This window comes from Bos javanicus, chromosome 7 (genome assembly GCF_032452875.1).
Source record: "Bos javanicus breed banteng chromosome 7, ARS-OSU_banteng_1.0, whole genome shotgun sequence".
NCBI lineage: Eukaryota > Metazoa > Chordata > Mammalia > Artiodactyla > Bovidae > Bos > Bos javanicus.
In genome coordinates, this window is record NC_083874.1 from 9,024,437 (window position 1) to 9,039,118 (window position 14,682).

Consider the following 14,682-nt stretch of genomic DNA (forward strand, 5'->3'; position numbering starts at 1 on the left):
CCCCCAATCCCTCACAGCATCAGAGTCTTTTCCAAAGAGTCAACTCTTCGCATGAGGTGGCCAAAGTACTGGAGTTTAAGCTTCAGCATCATTCCTTCCAAAGAAATCGCAGGGCTGTTCTCCTTCAGAATGGACTGGTTGGCTTTCCTTGCTGTCCGAGGGACTGTCAAGAGTCTTCTCCAACACCACAGTTCAAAAGCATCAATTCTTAAGCACTCAGCCTTCTTCGCAGTCCAACTCTCACATCCATACATGAACACAGGAAAAACCATCGCCTTGACTAGACGAACCTTTGTTGGCAAAGTAATGTCTCTGCTTTTGAATATGCTATCTAGGTTGGTCATAACTTTCCTTCCAAGGAGCAAGCGTCTTTCCATTTCATGGCTGCAGTCTCCATCTGCAGTGATTTTGGAGCCCAGAAAAATAAAGTCTGACACTGTTTCCACTGTTTCCCCATCTATTTCCCATAAAGTGATGGGACCAGATGCCATGATCTTCGTTTTCTGAACGTTGAGCTTTAAGCCAACTTTTTCACTCTCCACTTTCATTTTCATCGAGAGGCTTTTGAGTTCCTCTTCACTTTCTGCCATAAGGGTGGTGTCATCTGCATATCTGAGGTTATTGATATTTCTCCCTGCCATCTTGATTCCAGCTTGTGCTTCTTCCAGTCTAGCGTTTCTCATAATGTGCTCTGCATATAAGTTAAATAAGCCAGGTGACAATGTACAGCCTTGGCGTACTCCTTTTCCTATTTGGAACCAGTCTGTTGTTCCGTGTCCAGTTCTAACTGTTGCTTCCTGACCTGCATACAAATTTCTCAAGAGGCAGATCAGGTGGTCTGATATTCCCATCTCTTTCAGAATTTTCCACAGTTTATTGTGATCCACACAGCCAAAGGCTTTGGCATAGTCAGTAAAACAGAAATAGATGTCTTTCTGAAACTCTCTTGCTTCTTCCATGATCCAGTGGATGTTGGCAATTTGATCTCTGGTTCCTCTGCCTTTTCTAAAACCAGCTTGAACATCATGAAGTTCACGGTTCACATATTGCTGAAGCCTGGCTTGGAGAATTTTGAGCATTACTTTACTAGCGTGTGAGATAAGTGCAATTGTGTGGTAGTTTGAGCCTTCTTTGGCATTGCCTTTCTTTGGGATTGGAATGAAAACTGATCTTTTCTAGTCCTGTGGCCACTGCTGAGTTTTCCAAGTTTGCTGGCATCTTAAGTGCAACAAATGGTATCAAATGTTAATTTGTTTATTTTAATTTCACTATTCATATATCCATATATAACACATTGCTTTCTTCCTTGTTTAAAGAGATGTCTCCCAGTTTTATGTGTGACTCAACCACATGGATTTTCCTTATTACCCTGTACCATGTAAAACCAGAAGTTTTAAACTCTCATGCCTTCAAGAGTAATTATATGCAATAAACTGCCAGGTTTTAAAGTATCCTATTTGCTGAATTTGAAAAAAATTGGCTGTACTTACTACCTGGCTCATTTTTTAATAGTTCAAATGCACAACAAATTTTAATTTCTTTGAAAAGTTATTGTTAATAATGTAATTGACTTGAGTCTCAGGTATTCTTACTTCAGAAGAAAAGTTGAGATGACAAATCCAAACTTCACATGGATGCTGTGAAAAATGAATGAAATGTATAGAAACACTTTGCTGAGTCCTTTCTTTTAGAAAAGTCGTTTCTGTTAGAAACATCATTGGCTTTTCCAATCTAAGTTCAGGGTTAGATGTATATATATGTATATATGTGCCTACATCTGTATACACCTTTCTCTGAAATAAATACCTCACACTTGTATGCACATGCCTACAGTCTCACTTGGAATCCCATCCCAAGTTGAAAATAAACTTGAGAGGACGTTTGAGGGATGGAAGTGAAAAGAACAGATGCTTGAAATAACAGAAAATAGAAAGAATTTAGAAATTTTGGCAGAAAGCTTTTAAGCAGAATGTGTGTCCGTAATATTAATAATGATTTACGTTTCTCATCATAAATCCTCAAAGACCTCACAGTTAGAACCATATTTATGTTTAGGCAATGAGAAATTCTCTCTATCAGCTAATAAGTTTGAATACCTCAAAAAGGACTCAATCGTCTCCTGTTTAAGGTAGGATTTCACCACAAAATACCTTTAGATAAGGGAAGCTCACTGATTGAATCGAAAGGTTTAAACTCAGCTCCAAGAACAATATCTGATTGGACACATATCTGTATTGGATTCCTATTGCCCTAGCAGGAGACACAGTTTCCATCCCTGGTTTGGGAAGACTCCTTGGAGGAGGCCATGGCAACTTACTCCAGTATTCTTGCCTCGAGAACCACCATGGACAGAGGAACCTGGAGGGCTACAGTACCTGGGGTCTCAAAGAGTCAGACACCACTGAAGTGACTTAGCATGCATGTATGCTCTTGTAACAAATTACCACACTAGTGGCTTAAAACAAATACCTGTCTTAAAGTTCTATAACAAATTACCATGCTAGTGGCTTAAAACATATATGTATCTTAAAACTCTTCAAAAGTCGGAAGTCTCACTGAGCTAAAATTATGATATCTGCAGGACTGAGATCCTCCTGAACACTCCAGAGGACAATGTGTTTTGGTTGCTGTTTTACTTTTAGTGGCCACCAGCATTCCTTGGTTCATGATCTTTCCTCCATCTTCAAACCCAGGTGCAGAGCATGAAAAATATCTATGTGTATACCTGTGGCGGATTCATTTTGATATTTGGCAAAACTAATACAATTATGTAAAGTTTAAAAATAAAATAAAAAATTAAAAAAAAAAGACAAGAAAAATATCTATGTGATTCTAATTCTTCTTCCTTTCTCTTCCGCATTTAGAGGATCACTGTGATTACATTATTCCAAGCTGAATATCCATGCTAATCTGATATCAAGATCAATGATTATCCACTTTATTCCATTTGCTAATATAATCTCAGGCTTCTCTGTTATCTCAGCTGGTAAAGAATCTGCCTGCAATGCAGGAGATCCTGGTTAAATTCCTGGGTTGGGAAGATCCCCTGGAGAAGGGATAGGCTACCCACTAGAGTATCTTCCTTGCCACCTAGATAGGATATTCAAAAGGTCTTGAGAATGGGGTGTGGTTACCTTTTGAGTATCTTATTCTGCCTACTAAAGTGTCTTTTCTCAGATATATATCATTTGATGTCACTCAAAAGTTCTTTGTAAAAAGATTACTTTAACAGGAGGATAACTACCATATGGTATTTTTTATGGTTTTGTACCATATATCAACATGAATTGGTCATAGGTATACATGTGTCCCACCCTTCCTGAACCCATCTCCCACCTCCCTCCCCACTCTATCCCTCTGGGTTGTCCCAGAGCCCTGGCTTTGGGTGATCTGCTTCATGAATTGATCTTGCACTGGTCATTGTTTTACATGTGGTAATGTACATATTTCAATGCTATTCTCTCAAACCATCCCACCCTTGAATTCTCCCACTAAAAAAATCAAACAGAATTTACCACTGCTCACAAAGTGAGTGAGATGTTCAAAATTACATACATGGAAGATTCTTGATGAAGACCTAAAACTGTTTATATCTGAATCTAACAGAATCATTTTCTTGCTACCCAGAGAAGGACCTGCAGCTTCAAGATCATATAGGACATTATCAGAAATACAGAGTCCCTGGTACCTTGAATCAGACCTGCTGAATCATAATCTGCATTTGAATTATATCCTTGGTACTTTTTAAGAATAGTCAACTTAGGAAAGTGCTGGACTAGAATAAGTTTTATTCCTTTTCAGTGATTGTATTTGAGGCAGAATAATTATTTGTATTAGATGCTGTCCTATGCATTGCATGTGTAGGATCCCTTTAGACAATGAAAAACATGACAGGCTGCAAAGTCATCTCTGATTGAGAATCACTGCCATAGAACTTGTAAACTAAAAGTGTTCTTATAATCAAGACTCCCAATCAAGATTTTATTGGTTTATACTTTTGAGCAGAACATTAAACCCCTCTGTGTCTCATATTGGTAATGGAGAAGGATGTACATAAGATTACATCACAGAATGAACTAGTATAAAAATTAAAGTGGACAGTCCCTATAATGTGCTAAGTTTGGTTATGGTGTTTGTGCTGTGCTGTGCTTAGTTGCTCAGTCATGTGTAACTCTTTGTGATCCCCATGGACTATAGTCTGTCAGGCTCCTCTGTCCATGGTGATTCTCCAAGCAAGTGTATACTGAAGTGGGTTGCCATACTCTCTTCCAGGGGATCTTCCCAACCGAGGGATCAAACCCAGGTCTCACACATTGAAGGCAAATTCTTTACTGTCTGAGCCTGTACGTGTATAATAATATATAAATTTTCAGAATTTAATAACAGAAACACTTTCTTGCTACCTAGACAAGGATATACAGTGTTAAGAACACGTAAGATCTTGTTAGAAATGCAGAGTTCCTGGTACCTTGAATCAGACCTGCTGAATCATAGTTTTTATTTCAACTATAGTTCTTGGTAATTTTTAAGAATAGTCAATTTTGAAAAATGCTGGACTAGAATAAATTTTATACCTATTCACTGGTGGTATTTGAGGCAGTATAGTTATAAGTATTGGATACCGTCCTATGCGTTGCATGTGTAGGATATCTTTCAGTTCAGTTCAGTTCAGTTCAGTTGCTCAGTCATGTCTGACTCTTTGCAACCCCATGAATCACAGAACGCCAGGCCTCCCTGTCCATCACCATCTCCTGGAGCTCACTCAAACTCACGTCCATTGAGTCAGTGATGCCATCCAGCCATCTCATCCTCTGTCATCCCCTTTTTCTCCTGCTCCCAATCCCTCCCAGCGTCAGAGTCTTTTCCAATGAGTCAACTCTTCGCATGAGATGGCCAATGTACCGGAGTTTCAGCTTTAGCATCATTCCTTCCAAAGAACACCTAGTACTGATCTCCTTTAGAATGGACTGGTTGGATCTCCTTGCAGTCCATGGGACTCTCAAGAGTCTTCTCCAACACCATAGTTGAAAAGCATCAATTCTTTGGTGCTCAGCTTTCTTCACAGTCCAACTCTCACATCCATACATGACCACTGGAAAAATCACAGCTTTGACTAGACGGATTTGTTGGCAAAGTAATGTCTCTGCTTTTCATTATGCTATCTAGGTTGGACAACCTTTCCTTCCAAGGAGTAAGCGTCTTTTGATTTCATGGCTGTAATCACCATCTGCAGTGATTTTGGAGCCCCAGAAAAATAAAGTCTGACACTGTTTCCACTATTTCCCCATCTATTTCCCATGAAGTGATGGGGCCAGATGCCATGATCTTTGTTTTCTGAATGTTGAGCTTTAAGCCAACTTTTTCACTCTCCTCTTTAACTTTCATCAAGAGGCTTTTTAGTTCCTCTTCACTTTCTGCCATAAAGGTAAACCCTGAAAAATATCACCTGCTGCAAAGTCACCTCTGATTGCAAATCACTGCCATAGAATTTATGAACTAAAAGCATTCTGACAATTAAGACATCCAATCCAGAATCCATCCCTTTTTTGGTCATACCTTGGAGCAGAGCATTAAACCCCTCTGTGTCTTATTTCTATAATGCAGAATGAAGGCATAATATACAAGAAGACTATATCACAGCATGAACTTCCATAAAAATTAAAGCAGACAGTCCATATAATGTACTGTTAGATTATAGTGTATAAAATATCTATATTTATCTCATAGTTAAAAACATAATGAAGTACTAAAAGACAGCTCTTAACTTCTGATAAAAATCCTAACTGATAAAAATCCTAACTGAGTTGGCAATAATGGCAGGGAGCCAAGGAGTGTAGTGCCTAAGGTTTTATGTGAAAGGACAAAGTTGTCACACTCAAAAAATATTTTTTAGAACTATCAGTAATTATGTGTTCACCACTATGAAAACTTGAAAGATCTGAGGGACTTAATTAAGTGAGAATTCTTAACCTTAGACTTTGAGGAAACTTTAGCTCAGACTTGGATAAGTTGCTGGGACAGTTTAGACGTCTGGACACAGGAGAATTAAGGAGAAGGAGTAATAAAAACAAAATTCACCTGCCTTGTAAACTGATCTCTAAGGAACAAAGAATGAACTGGAAAATTTTCCTTTGTTTCAAAACCCCTCTCCCCCAGGAAAATCAGGTACAAAGTATGGGTGTTAAGCAGAAAGGTGCCTACTGAGAAGCCAGGTGAGCTATAAAATCTCTCTGCTGTGATCCCCTCAACCTGAGAAATCTTGTATGCCACAGAACATGTTTCCTTTGAAAACCTGAGTTTGGCTGGGAAACCAGTTCTTTACTCCCTCATGCTGTCTTTAGGGACAGAGCTTCAGTCTCTATTATCAACTCTCCAGGAGGCATTTGAACTTCCACATAAAGACCTTTACTTCAGTTCCCATCTAGGTGAGTCTGAGAGCCCAGTAGACAATGTAGGAGAGAAATAGAATGCAAATCTTGAACATTTATCTGCGGTAACCTGTGATTGAGTCCAGCCTAACTCAGATACCAGAGAGTAGTGTGGTAGTTTTCTATCCTGATTATTGTGTGTGCATGCTCGTTCACTCAGCCATATTCGACTCTTTGCAAACCCATGGACTGTAGCCTGCAAGACTCCTCTGTCCATGGAATTCTTCAGGCAAGAATACTGGAGTCGGTTGCCATTTCCCCCTTCAGGGGATCTTCCCAACTCAGAGACTGAACCTGAGTCTTTTGCATCTCCTGCATTGGTAGTAGATTCTTTCTTTATCAATAGCAACACTCGGGAAACCCTAATTCATAATTAAATGCATTTACTTAGGACTAAAAGAGGAGCAAGGGCTTTGCAGATGGCACTAGAGGTAAAGAGCCTGCTTGATAATGCAGGAGACATAAGACACATGGATTCTATCTCTGGGTTAGGAAGATCCCCTGGAGGAGGGCATGGCAACCCACTTCAGGAATCTTGCCTGGAGAGTCCCATGGACAGAGGAGCCTGGTGTGCTACAGTCCACAGGCTTGCAAAGGGTCAGACACAACAGAGCGATTGAGCAGGCACACAAAAGATAAGCAAACATTGACCTCAGTAAGGTAAGGCTCAGTGTTGCCAATTAAATGATAAAAATGGAAGTCCAAATCGAAGAGAGAATAGGAGGCTTAAAGCATTTCCAGTAAAATTTGAATATAAGCCTAATGACAATAAGAAGTAACAAGAGTAGAGAAATAAGTTATTAGATGTGGACAGATGTACAGTGAAGTAAGGATTTTTTAAAGATGGTTCATATTTGACTGTTTCCATGTTAATAAGTAAGATCTGAACCAAGGGCTTCATGAAAATATATCCCTGCAAACATGTATGCGATGGCTGATTCATGTTGACATAGGGCAGAAACCAATAGAATATTGTAAACTAATCATCCTCCAATTAAAAATAAATAAATTTAAAAAGATTCTTGACAGATAGTACCTTCTCTTTGTTGTAATGTTCAGTCACTCAGTTGTGTCTGCCTCTGTAACCCTATGAACTGTAGTCTGCCATCTCCTCTGTCCATGGGGTTCTCCAAGCAAGAATAATGGAGTGGGTTCCCATTTCTCCTCCAGGGGATCATTCCCATCCAGGGATCAAATCCACATTTCCTGTGTCTCCTGCATTGCAGGCAGATTCTTTACCCACTGGGCAATTGGGAAAGACCTTTGCTGAAAAGTTTTATATGCATTCTAATATAGAAAGAGTTGGAAATGACTGAACACACACATACACATATATATTTATCTCTGTGTTATATATTTACTCTGTTGATCAAAAATTGTCTGTGAGAACCATTTGTATGCTGCAGTTGGAGTGTTTTAATTCCTGTCTTTGTTCACATTATTCAAAATAAATTACAGGCTTTATTTTCTTTCCACAAAATGCTTGCCATTTAGTTATTTTATGTATATGTAGATGTATTTGTGAGAATGTTTGGTAATTTATAAAATTTATGTGGTCAGTCAGTCATATGGTGTTCTCTCCATTGCTTTTTACATTTTTATTGAAAAAATTGAGCTGTCCCTGTAATATTCTTCACTAGATAATACTTGCTTTAAAAACATATGTGATTGTTTTCCTGCATATTTTTTAGTTCTAATTAATCACTTATTATGGGCTTCCTAGGTGATGCTAGTGGTAAAGAACCCACCTGCCAATGCAGGAGACATAAGAGAAATAGTTGGATCCCTGGGTCTGGAAGATCCCCTGGAGGAGGACATGGCAATCTATTCCAGAATTCATGCCTGGAGAATCCCATGGACAGAGGAGCCTGGTGGGCTGTGGCCCACAGTGTTGCAAAGAGATGAACATTACTGTAGGAACTTAACACACACACACACACACACACACACACACACACCACCTCCTATTAACAAACATATTTCTAACTTTTACTCTCTTCTTCTGTATTGTTCATTTTAATCTTTTGTGGTTAAATGTATTTCTAAAAGTTGTGTTACCTTTAGACATCATGTAGAAGTCATTTTTTAACCATTTGATTAAATGTTACCTTTGTCTTTCATGAACATATTTGAATCCATCTATCTTTAGTTAAGAAAAAAAATTGAACTTGAATACTGCTTCCTCCTTGTATTTAAAATATCTTCTCTTATTTTATTTCCAATTCTTTGGCAATTTAACATTGAATTAGTGGCCAATGTTGTTATCATTAAATTATTACTGTTCAGGTCTTTATGAAACTTAGTTATATTCATTCAATTTTGTTACATTCAGTTATTTTAAAACCACTACCAGTTAACCTAGCTTTATTCTCAGTAACATTGTCCCACATACGCTTGGTTTCTTTTAAACTTTTCTTTCTATGTTAGGTACAAACACCTATTCATACACTTTTCTACACGTATGAATAGAATCCTATGCACATACAGATACTCTTAATTCAGTGCAGTCTTTTTTTTTTTTCCCTATCTTTTTCTTTACTGGTCAATAATGCCCCAGGGATTTTCTTCCAATCAACTAGTATTCAATGTAATATAGGTTCATTATTTCAATAGCTGTTTAGTTAAGGGGCTGTGCTACTCACACTGCAGACTGTCTTTCCTAATTTTTCTCTTCAAGTTTCTATTATATCATTCCTACAAAAATATTTGAGATTGTTAAATTTAAACTGTATTTCTAGTCAAGAGCCACTCTGTTTCCCTGGGAACACTGAACAATGCTTGCAGAAATATCTGTCTGTTTCTCTGGGAACAGTGGGTGGAGGTCTGGGATGCTCTAGGCATCCTGCAAGACACAGGACAGACCCCACCACAGAGAACAACCTGTCTGAGAATATCAACAGGTGCTGAGACTGAGAAGCCTCTAGTTAAAGAACTTCTGTACTTTTAATATCTGTTACGTTGTTAGGGTGGTTTTCCCAACAGTGTAACATCTTAAATTTCTGTCTGCAAATACAGATAGTGCACCTTTGCTCCCTGTTTCAAAGCACGACTATAAACTGTGTGACAACTCTGTAAGTATTTCCCCAGATGGATGGTTGTGAAAAAGTGTTCTTTCCTTAACTGTTATTGAGATTGATAAAAAATTAATACCTTGAATTGTCATTTTGATGTGTCGATTTTATTATTATATGCCCATATAATATAAATCTTTTATTGTACCACTACCAGCTTTTGAAATGATTTTTAAGAATTGTTGTTTCTCAGTTGACCTTTTGGAGACTGTTTTGCCATAAAAATGCTTTTTCATTTTACTTAGTTAAATACATTTATCTCATGTTGGATTACTTGCTCTAAGGCAGTTCAGCACACTTGTGGATTTTAGTGTGTAGTTTTCTAGGTATTCACCAAAAAGGACTGGTTTTTATATTGGATCGATAATCCCTCTGATTTATTCGATAATCTTCTCAAATTGAAGTACAATCTTATATGTATTTAATGAAATCTATAATTGAGAAGTAAATCCTGATTCATTCAATATAAAATAACTGAGAATCTAATATGTGTTATAATTTTCAGGAACATTATATAATATATTCATGTTTACACATTTCCCAATTTAATTATTATTCCATTGGATATCGGTAAATCATTACTATTTTAATATTGTTTGAGTTAGTGTGTGAAACTCCATTCAATTTTTTTAAAATACAATTGCTTTGAGACTAATTTATTCAATTATTTTTCCTGCAATTCCCTTTATTTTGTAACTTCACATATATTTATTTATTTTTAATTTAAATACATTTCTGTTTGCCTGTGTGCATGCTAAGTGGCTTCAGTTATATCTGACTCTGTGACCATATGGACTGTGGCCCACCAGGCTCCTCTGTTCATGGGATTTCCAGGGAAGAATACTCTAGTCCTTGCATTCCCTCCTTCAAGGGATCTTCCTGACCCAGGAATTGAACCTAGCTCTCTTATGCCTCCTGCATTGGCAGGAAGGTTTTTTAACCACTAGCACCACCTGGTAAGGCCATGTTTCTATATAAGTGCACATATATTCACATATCTTTCTGAAAGTACAATAGTAATTAGCCTCCAATTAAAATAAATAAATTTATATTAAAAAAAGAAAAGCTATTGGTCAACAATAATAGGAATGAAAAGAGAAAAACAACTACAGATATGTACAGATTGTGATAATAAACGGATATTATGCGGAAAAAAAAATAGTGACCATAGCAGTTGAAGTCTTTGATGATTAGGATTTTGCATTGTCATGGTAAAGTAATAGTACAATGAACATCTATTATAATATAACATCTTCAGGCATGAATCCTATGGAAAAATTTATTCAGGACAAAAGGATGGATTGACATTGTGTCAGAGTACAGTTTGAAAAGCCTTTTGCGTGTTGAACAAAGACCAGGATAACATTGGGGTATGCTCATCAGATTTATTTTAAGAATATGACAGTGCTTAAACTCCAAGAATAACAAACACACGATGCCCCATAAGAAAACTGGGAAAGAGCTTGCCTCATTCCCTATAGACCAGTAAAAAATTGGTCAAAGAAATGGAAACGATTTTGGGAAAATGTCTTCTATTGCTTTATATAAAACACATTTAGATTTTGTTGTTTTCCTTTGGATACTCATTTTTGTTGGTGGCTCAGATGGTAAAGCATCTGCCTGCAATGAGGGAGACCTGGGTTCTATCCATGTGTCAAGAAGATCCCCTGGAGAAGGAAATGACAACCCACTCCAGTACTCTTGCCTGGAAAATTCCATGGTTGGAGGAGCCTGGTGGGCTACAGTCCATGGGGTCGCAAAGAGTCAGACACGACTAAGAGACTTCACTTCACTTTATTTACTTTGCCCATTTTTCTTTTGGGGTAGTCAAATATTTCAGGTTTCATTCATTATAAAAGTATAACTGTTCTGTCAAGGTAAACATGTATTTTTCTTTTTGAAAATTATTTTTCCTGGGCATCAAGTAGAGATAACTGGAATTGGAATGTTGCCAAACAAAGGAAGGTTTAATTCATCATGTAGTCTCAGGGACTATTAGAGCTTGTTAAATCTTTTACCCCCTAATGTCTATTTCATTTCCCTCTCTTCTCTCTCCCTCCACCTCTCTTTCACACACACACACTTATTTTTTTATATTTCTTTAAATACAAAGCTGAAAGTGATCATAAAAATGAACCTCAAGTTTATTGGTCTATGGGTAGTCTGTGAACTGGAATTTCTGGGTACCATTTATACATTCTGTAGAAGAAAGATGATCTGACATAATCAGCTTGAGTTATAATGGTATATGGTGTGAGGAGTGTGGTTCTGGGTGAGAAATGTGTGGTAGGAACAAAGCCCAGGAGGACATGGTGTGAGAGTGTGCATGTGTGTGTGTGTGTGTGTGTGTGTGTGTGTGCTTGTGTGTGAGCTTGTGCCTTGAGAGCAGTTCTTAAAGCAGAGGCGCTTGGATTCATATATTAAGGTGCCCTATATCACGGATCCCAGACCTCAGTCAGCAGAAGGTACTAAGGATGGGAGATGCTTTAATTCACAGGATGCTTTTGCAACTAAATTCATAAAATGCAAAGAACAACCATTTTCCTTAGGTCTTTTGTAGTGGCCATTCCCTTGCCATGCACATATTTCTCTTGATATCATACTAGATCTTTCTCTCCCTTTCTTGAGCTCTCTGTTCAACTATCACCTTGTTTGCTGGCCTTACCTGAACACTCAGTACATGAAAATACCTCCTACTACTCTCTTTTATATCTAGCCTTGTTTTCTTCATACCAACTGTTATTACTTGACATATTCTTTTTACACATCATCTTTCACCATCACTGGATTGTGAACACTTTTGTTTTTCAGCACCATCTATTTGTTACCTGTATTTTTTGGAAGGACTTGACAGGTGGCTCAGTGGTAGAGAATCTATCTGGCAATGCAGGAGAGGCAGGTTTAATCCCTGGATTGAGAAGATCACCCGGAGAAGGAAATGGCAACCCATTGCAGTATTCTTGCCTGGGAAATCCCATGGACAGAGGTGCTTGGCAGGCTACATACAGTCTGGGGAGTCTCAAAAGTGCCAGATCCGGCTTAGCGACTAAACAATATGTGGTTTTGAACACGGTTGACACTTAATATATATTCTTCAAATGTATGAAAGTATTTCTCATTACTACTGTAGAATGCATGATTTTCTTTGGGAATATGCTGAGAAGGGGTCAAAAATGCCCAGGCAGAGATGAAATGGAACTTTTCTAAATGCAAGATATTAAAATTAATTTATTGAGAGCAAAATAGAAATTGCACTATGTGAATTATGCCAATTTGTATGAAAATTACTCATCTTATTTTCGTTTTTCCTGGTAGTCACCTCCACCACATGGAACCAGGTAACAATACACACTTTTCTGAATTTTTTCTCCTGGGATTCTCAAAAGATCCAAAATTGCAGCCCCTCATCTATGGGCTTTTCCTCTCCATGTACCTGATTGCTGTGTTTGGAAACCTGCTCATCATCCTGGTCACCATCTCTGACTCCCACCTTCACACCCCCATGTACTTCTTCCTCTCCAACTTGTCATTTGTAGACATCTGTTTCATCTCCACCACCATCCCAAAGATACTGCAGAACATCGAGAACCAGAGCAAAGTTATAACCTATGAAGGCTGCCTCGTCCAGGTGTATTTTTACATATTCTTTGCAGGATTAGATGACTTCCTCCTGACAGTGATGGCCTATGATCGCTTTGTGGCCATATGCCACCCCCTGCACTACACAGTCATCATGAACCCACGGCTCTGTGGACTGCTGGTATTGGTGTCCTGGATGATGAGTGCTATGTATTCCTTGTTACAAACTTTAATGGCCTTGCAGCTGACCTTCTGTACAGAGGTGGAAATTCCCCACTTTTTTTGTGAACTCAATCAGATAGTCCAACTTGCCTGTTCTGATACCTTTCTTAATGACATGGTGATGTATTTGGCATCAGTGCTACTAGCTGGTGGGCCATTTGCTGGTATCCTTTACTCTTACTCTAAGATAGTCTCTTCCATACGAAGAATCTCATCAACTCAGGGAAAGTTTAAAGCATTTTCCACTTGTGCATCTCATCTCTCAGTTGTCTTATTATTTTATTGTACGAGCCTAGGAGTGTACCTTAGCTCTGCTGCTACACACAGCTCAGACTCAAGTGCAACAGCCTCCATGATGTACACTGTGGTCACACCCATGCTGAACCCATTCATCTACAGTCTGAGGAACAAAGACATAAAGAGGGCTCTGAAGAGAGTCTATGGAATAGTAGCTATAAAAAGGCCAATTGTCCTGGGGCATATGAAGTGCCCTTGACTGCATTGCTCAGAGCCTGAGAATCAGTAATTGTGACACTTTCCTCAGTGTGGAATAAAAATTGCTCCTTTTACTTATTTCCTTGGATATCCATTTTTATAAAAATTCAACTTTTCTATACAATCTCGGTTACTCACTTCATTAAACTTTCTTTTCATTCAATCATTTAGGTATTTTTTTTAAGTTGTGCTTTTTTCTACTTCAAAATTTTCCAAACTTTAAATATGAAATATTTGGGCATTTCTATTTTTTTATGGAGTGACATGGGGAATAATACTTTCTTAAATGACAAATGTCATCCAGAGTGATTTTTGCCTTGCTCTGGAAAAAATTGTCATGAGATATATTACTAATGTAAAAAAGTATACAAGTGAAAACCAAGATAATTTATATAATTTTATGAGGGTTGACTGAATCAGAGGGTATGAAGCTATGGATAAGGAGGGTTGATTGCGATGTTACAGGCAGATTTTCAATTGCACAAGGTGCCATTGCTCCAAACTCTGCATTATTCAAGGGTCAATTCTTGAATGCATAGTATTCGTATATATCTCATGATCAAAGATGACTCACTAGAGAATTTGACTGCTTATCCAGTCATGGTTCATTTCACAATTTGTGCAAACATGTTTGCTAATATCCTGCTTACCTAGGAGGAAACTGCAATGGAATAACTTTTTAATATAATTATCTGTAATACAATTTTAAAACAGAAGTGAATGCTATCTTTAAATATCAGAATCAATGCATAGAATGAGATTATTGGAGTTGATCTCAGTTCTATACCATTTTTAATTTTATTCAGTTACTTGTTGCTGCATAACCATTCATCCTAACAGTAACTGCTCTAATATGATGTCTTTATTATCAAATGAGATTTAATATT

General features: G+C 37.8%; 1 protein-coding gene across 1 annotated transcript; it reads left to right on the forward strand.

Annotated features, from left to right (window-relative positions):
- Positions 1-12,902: 12,902 nt before the first annotated feature.
- On the forward strand, positions 12,903-13,796 carry LOC133251817 (olfactory receptor 7A17-like). Its single transcript, XM_061424604.1, has 2 exons — positions 12,903-13,281; positions 13,567-13,796. The coding sequence occupies exons 1-2, from the start codon at positions 12,927-12,929 to the stop codon at positions 13,794-13,796; spliced, it is 585 nt and encodes a 194-aa protein (XP_061280588.1). The 5' UTR covers positions 12,903-12,926.
- Positions 13,797-14,682: the final 886 nt, after the last annotated feature.

Bases quoted from the DNA above. Each gene is read 5' to 3' on its own strand.
- LOC133251817 (XM_061424604.1), top strand. From the start codon at position 12,927: ATGTACCTGATTGCTGTGTTTGGAAACCTGCTCATCATCCTGGTCACC. The intron at 13,282-13,566 runs GTGCTATGTATT...CTCATCTCTCAG, and splicing joins ATTGGTGTCCTGGATGATGA to TTGTCTTATTATTTTATTGT.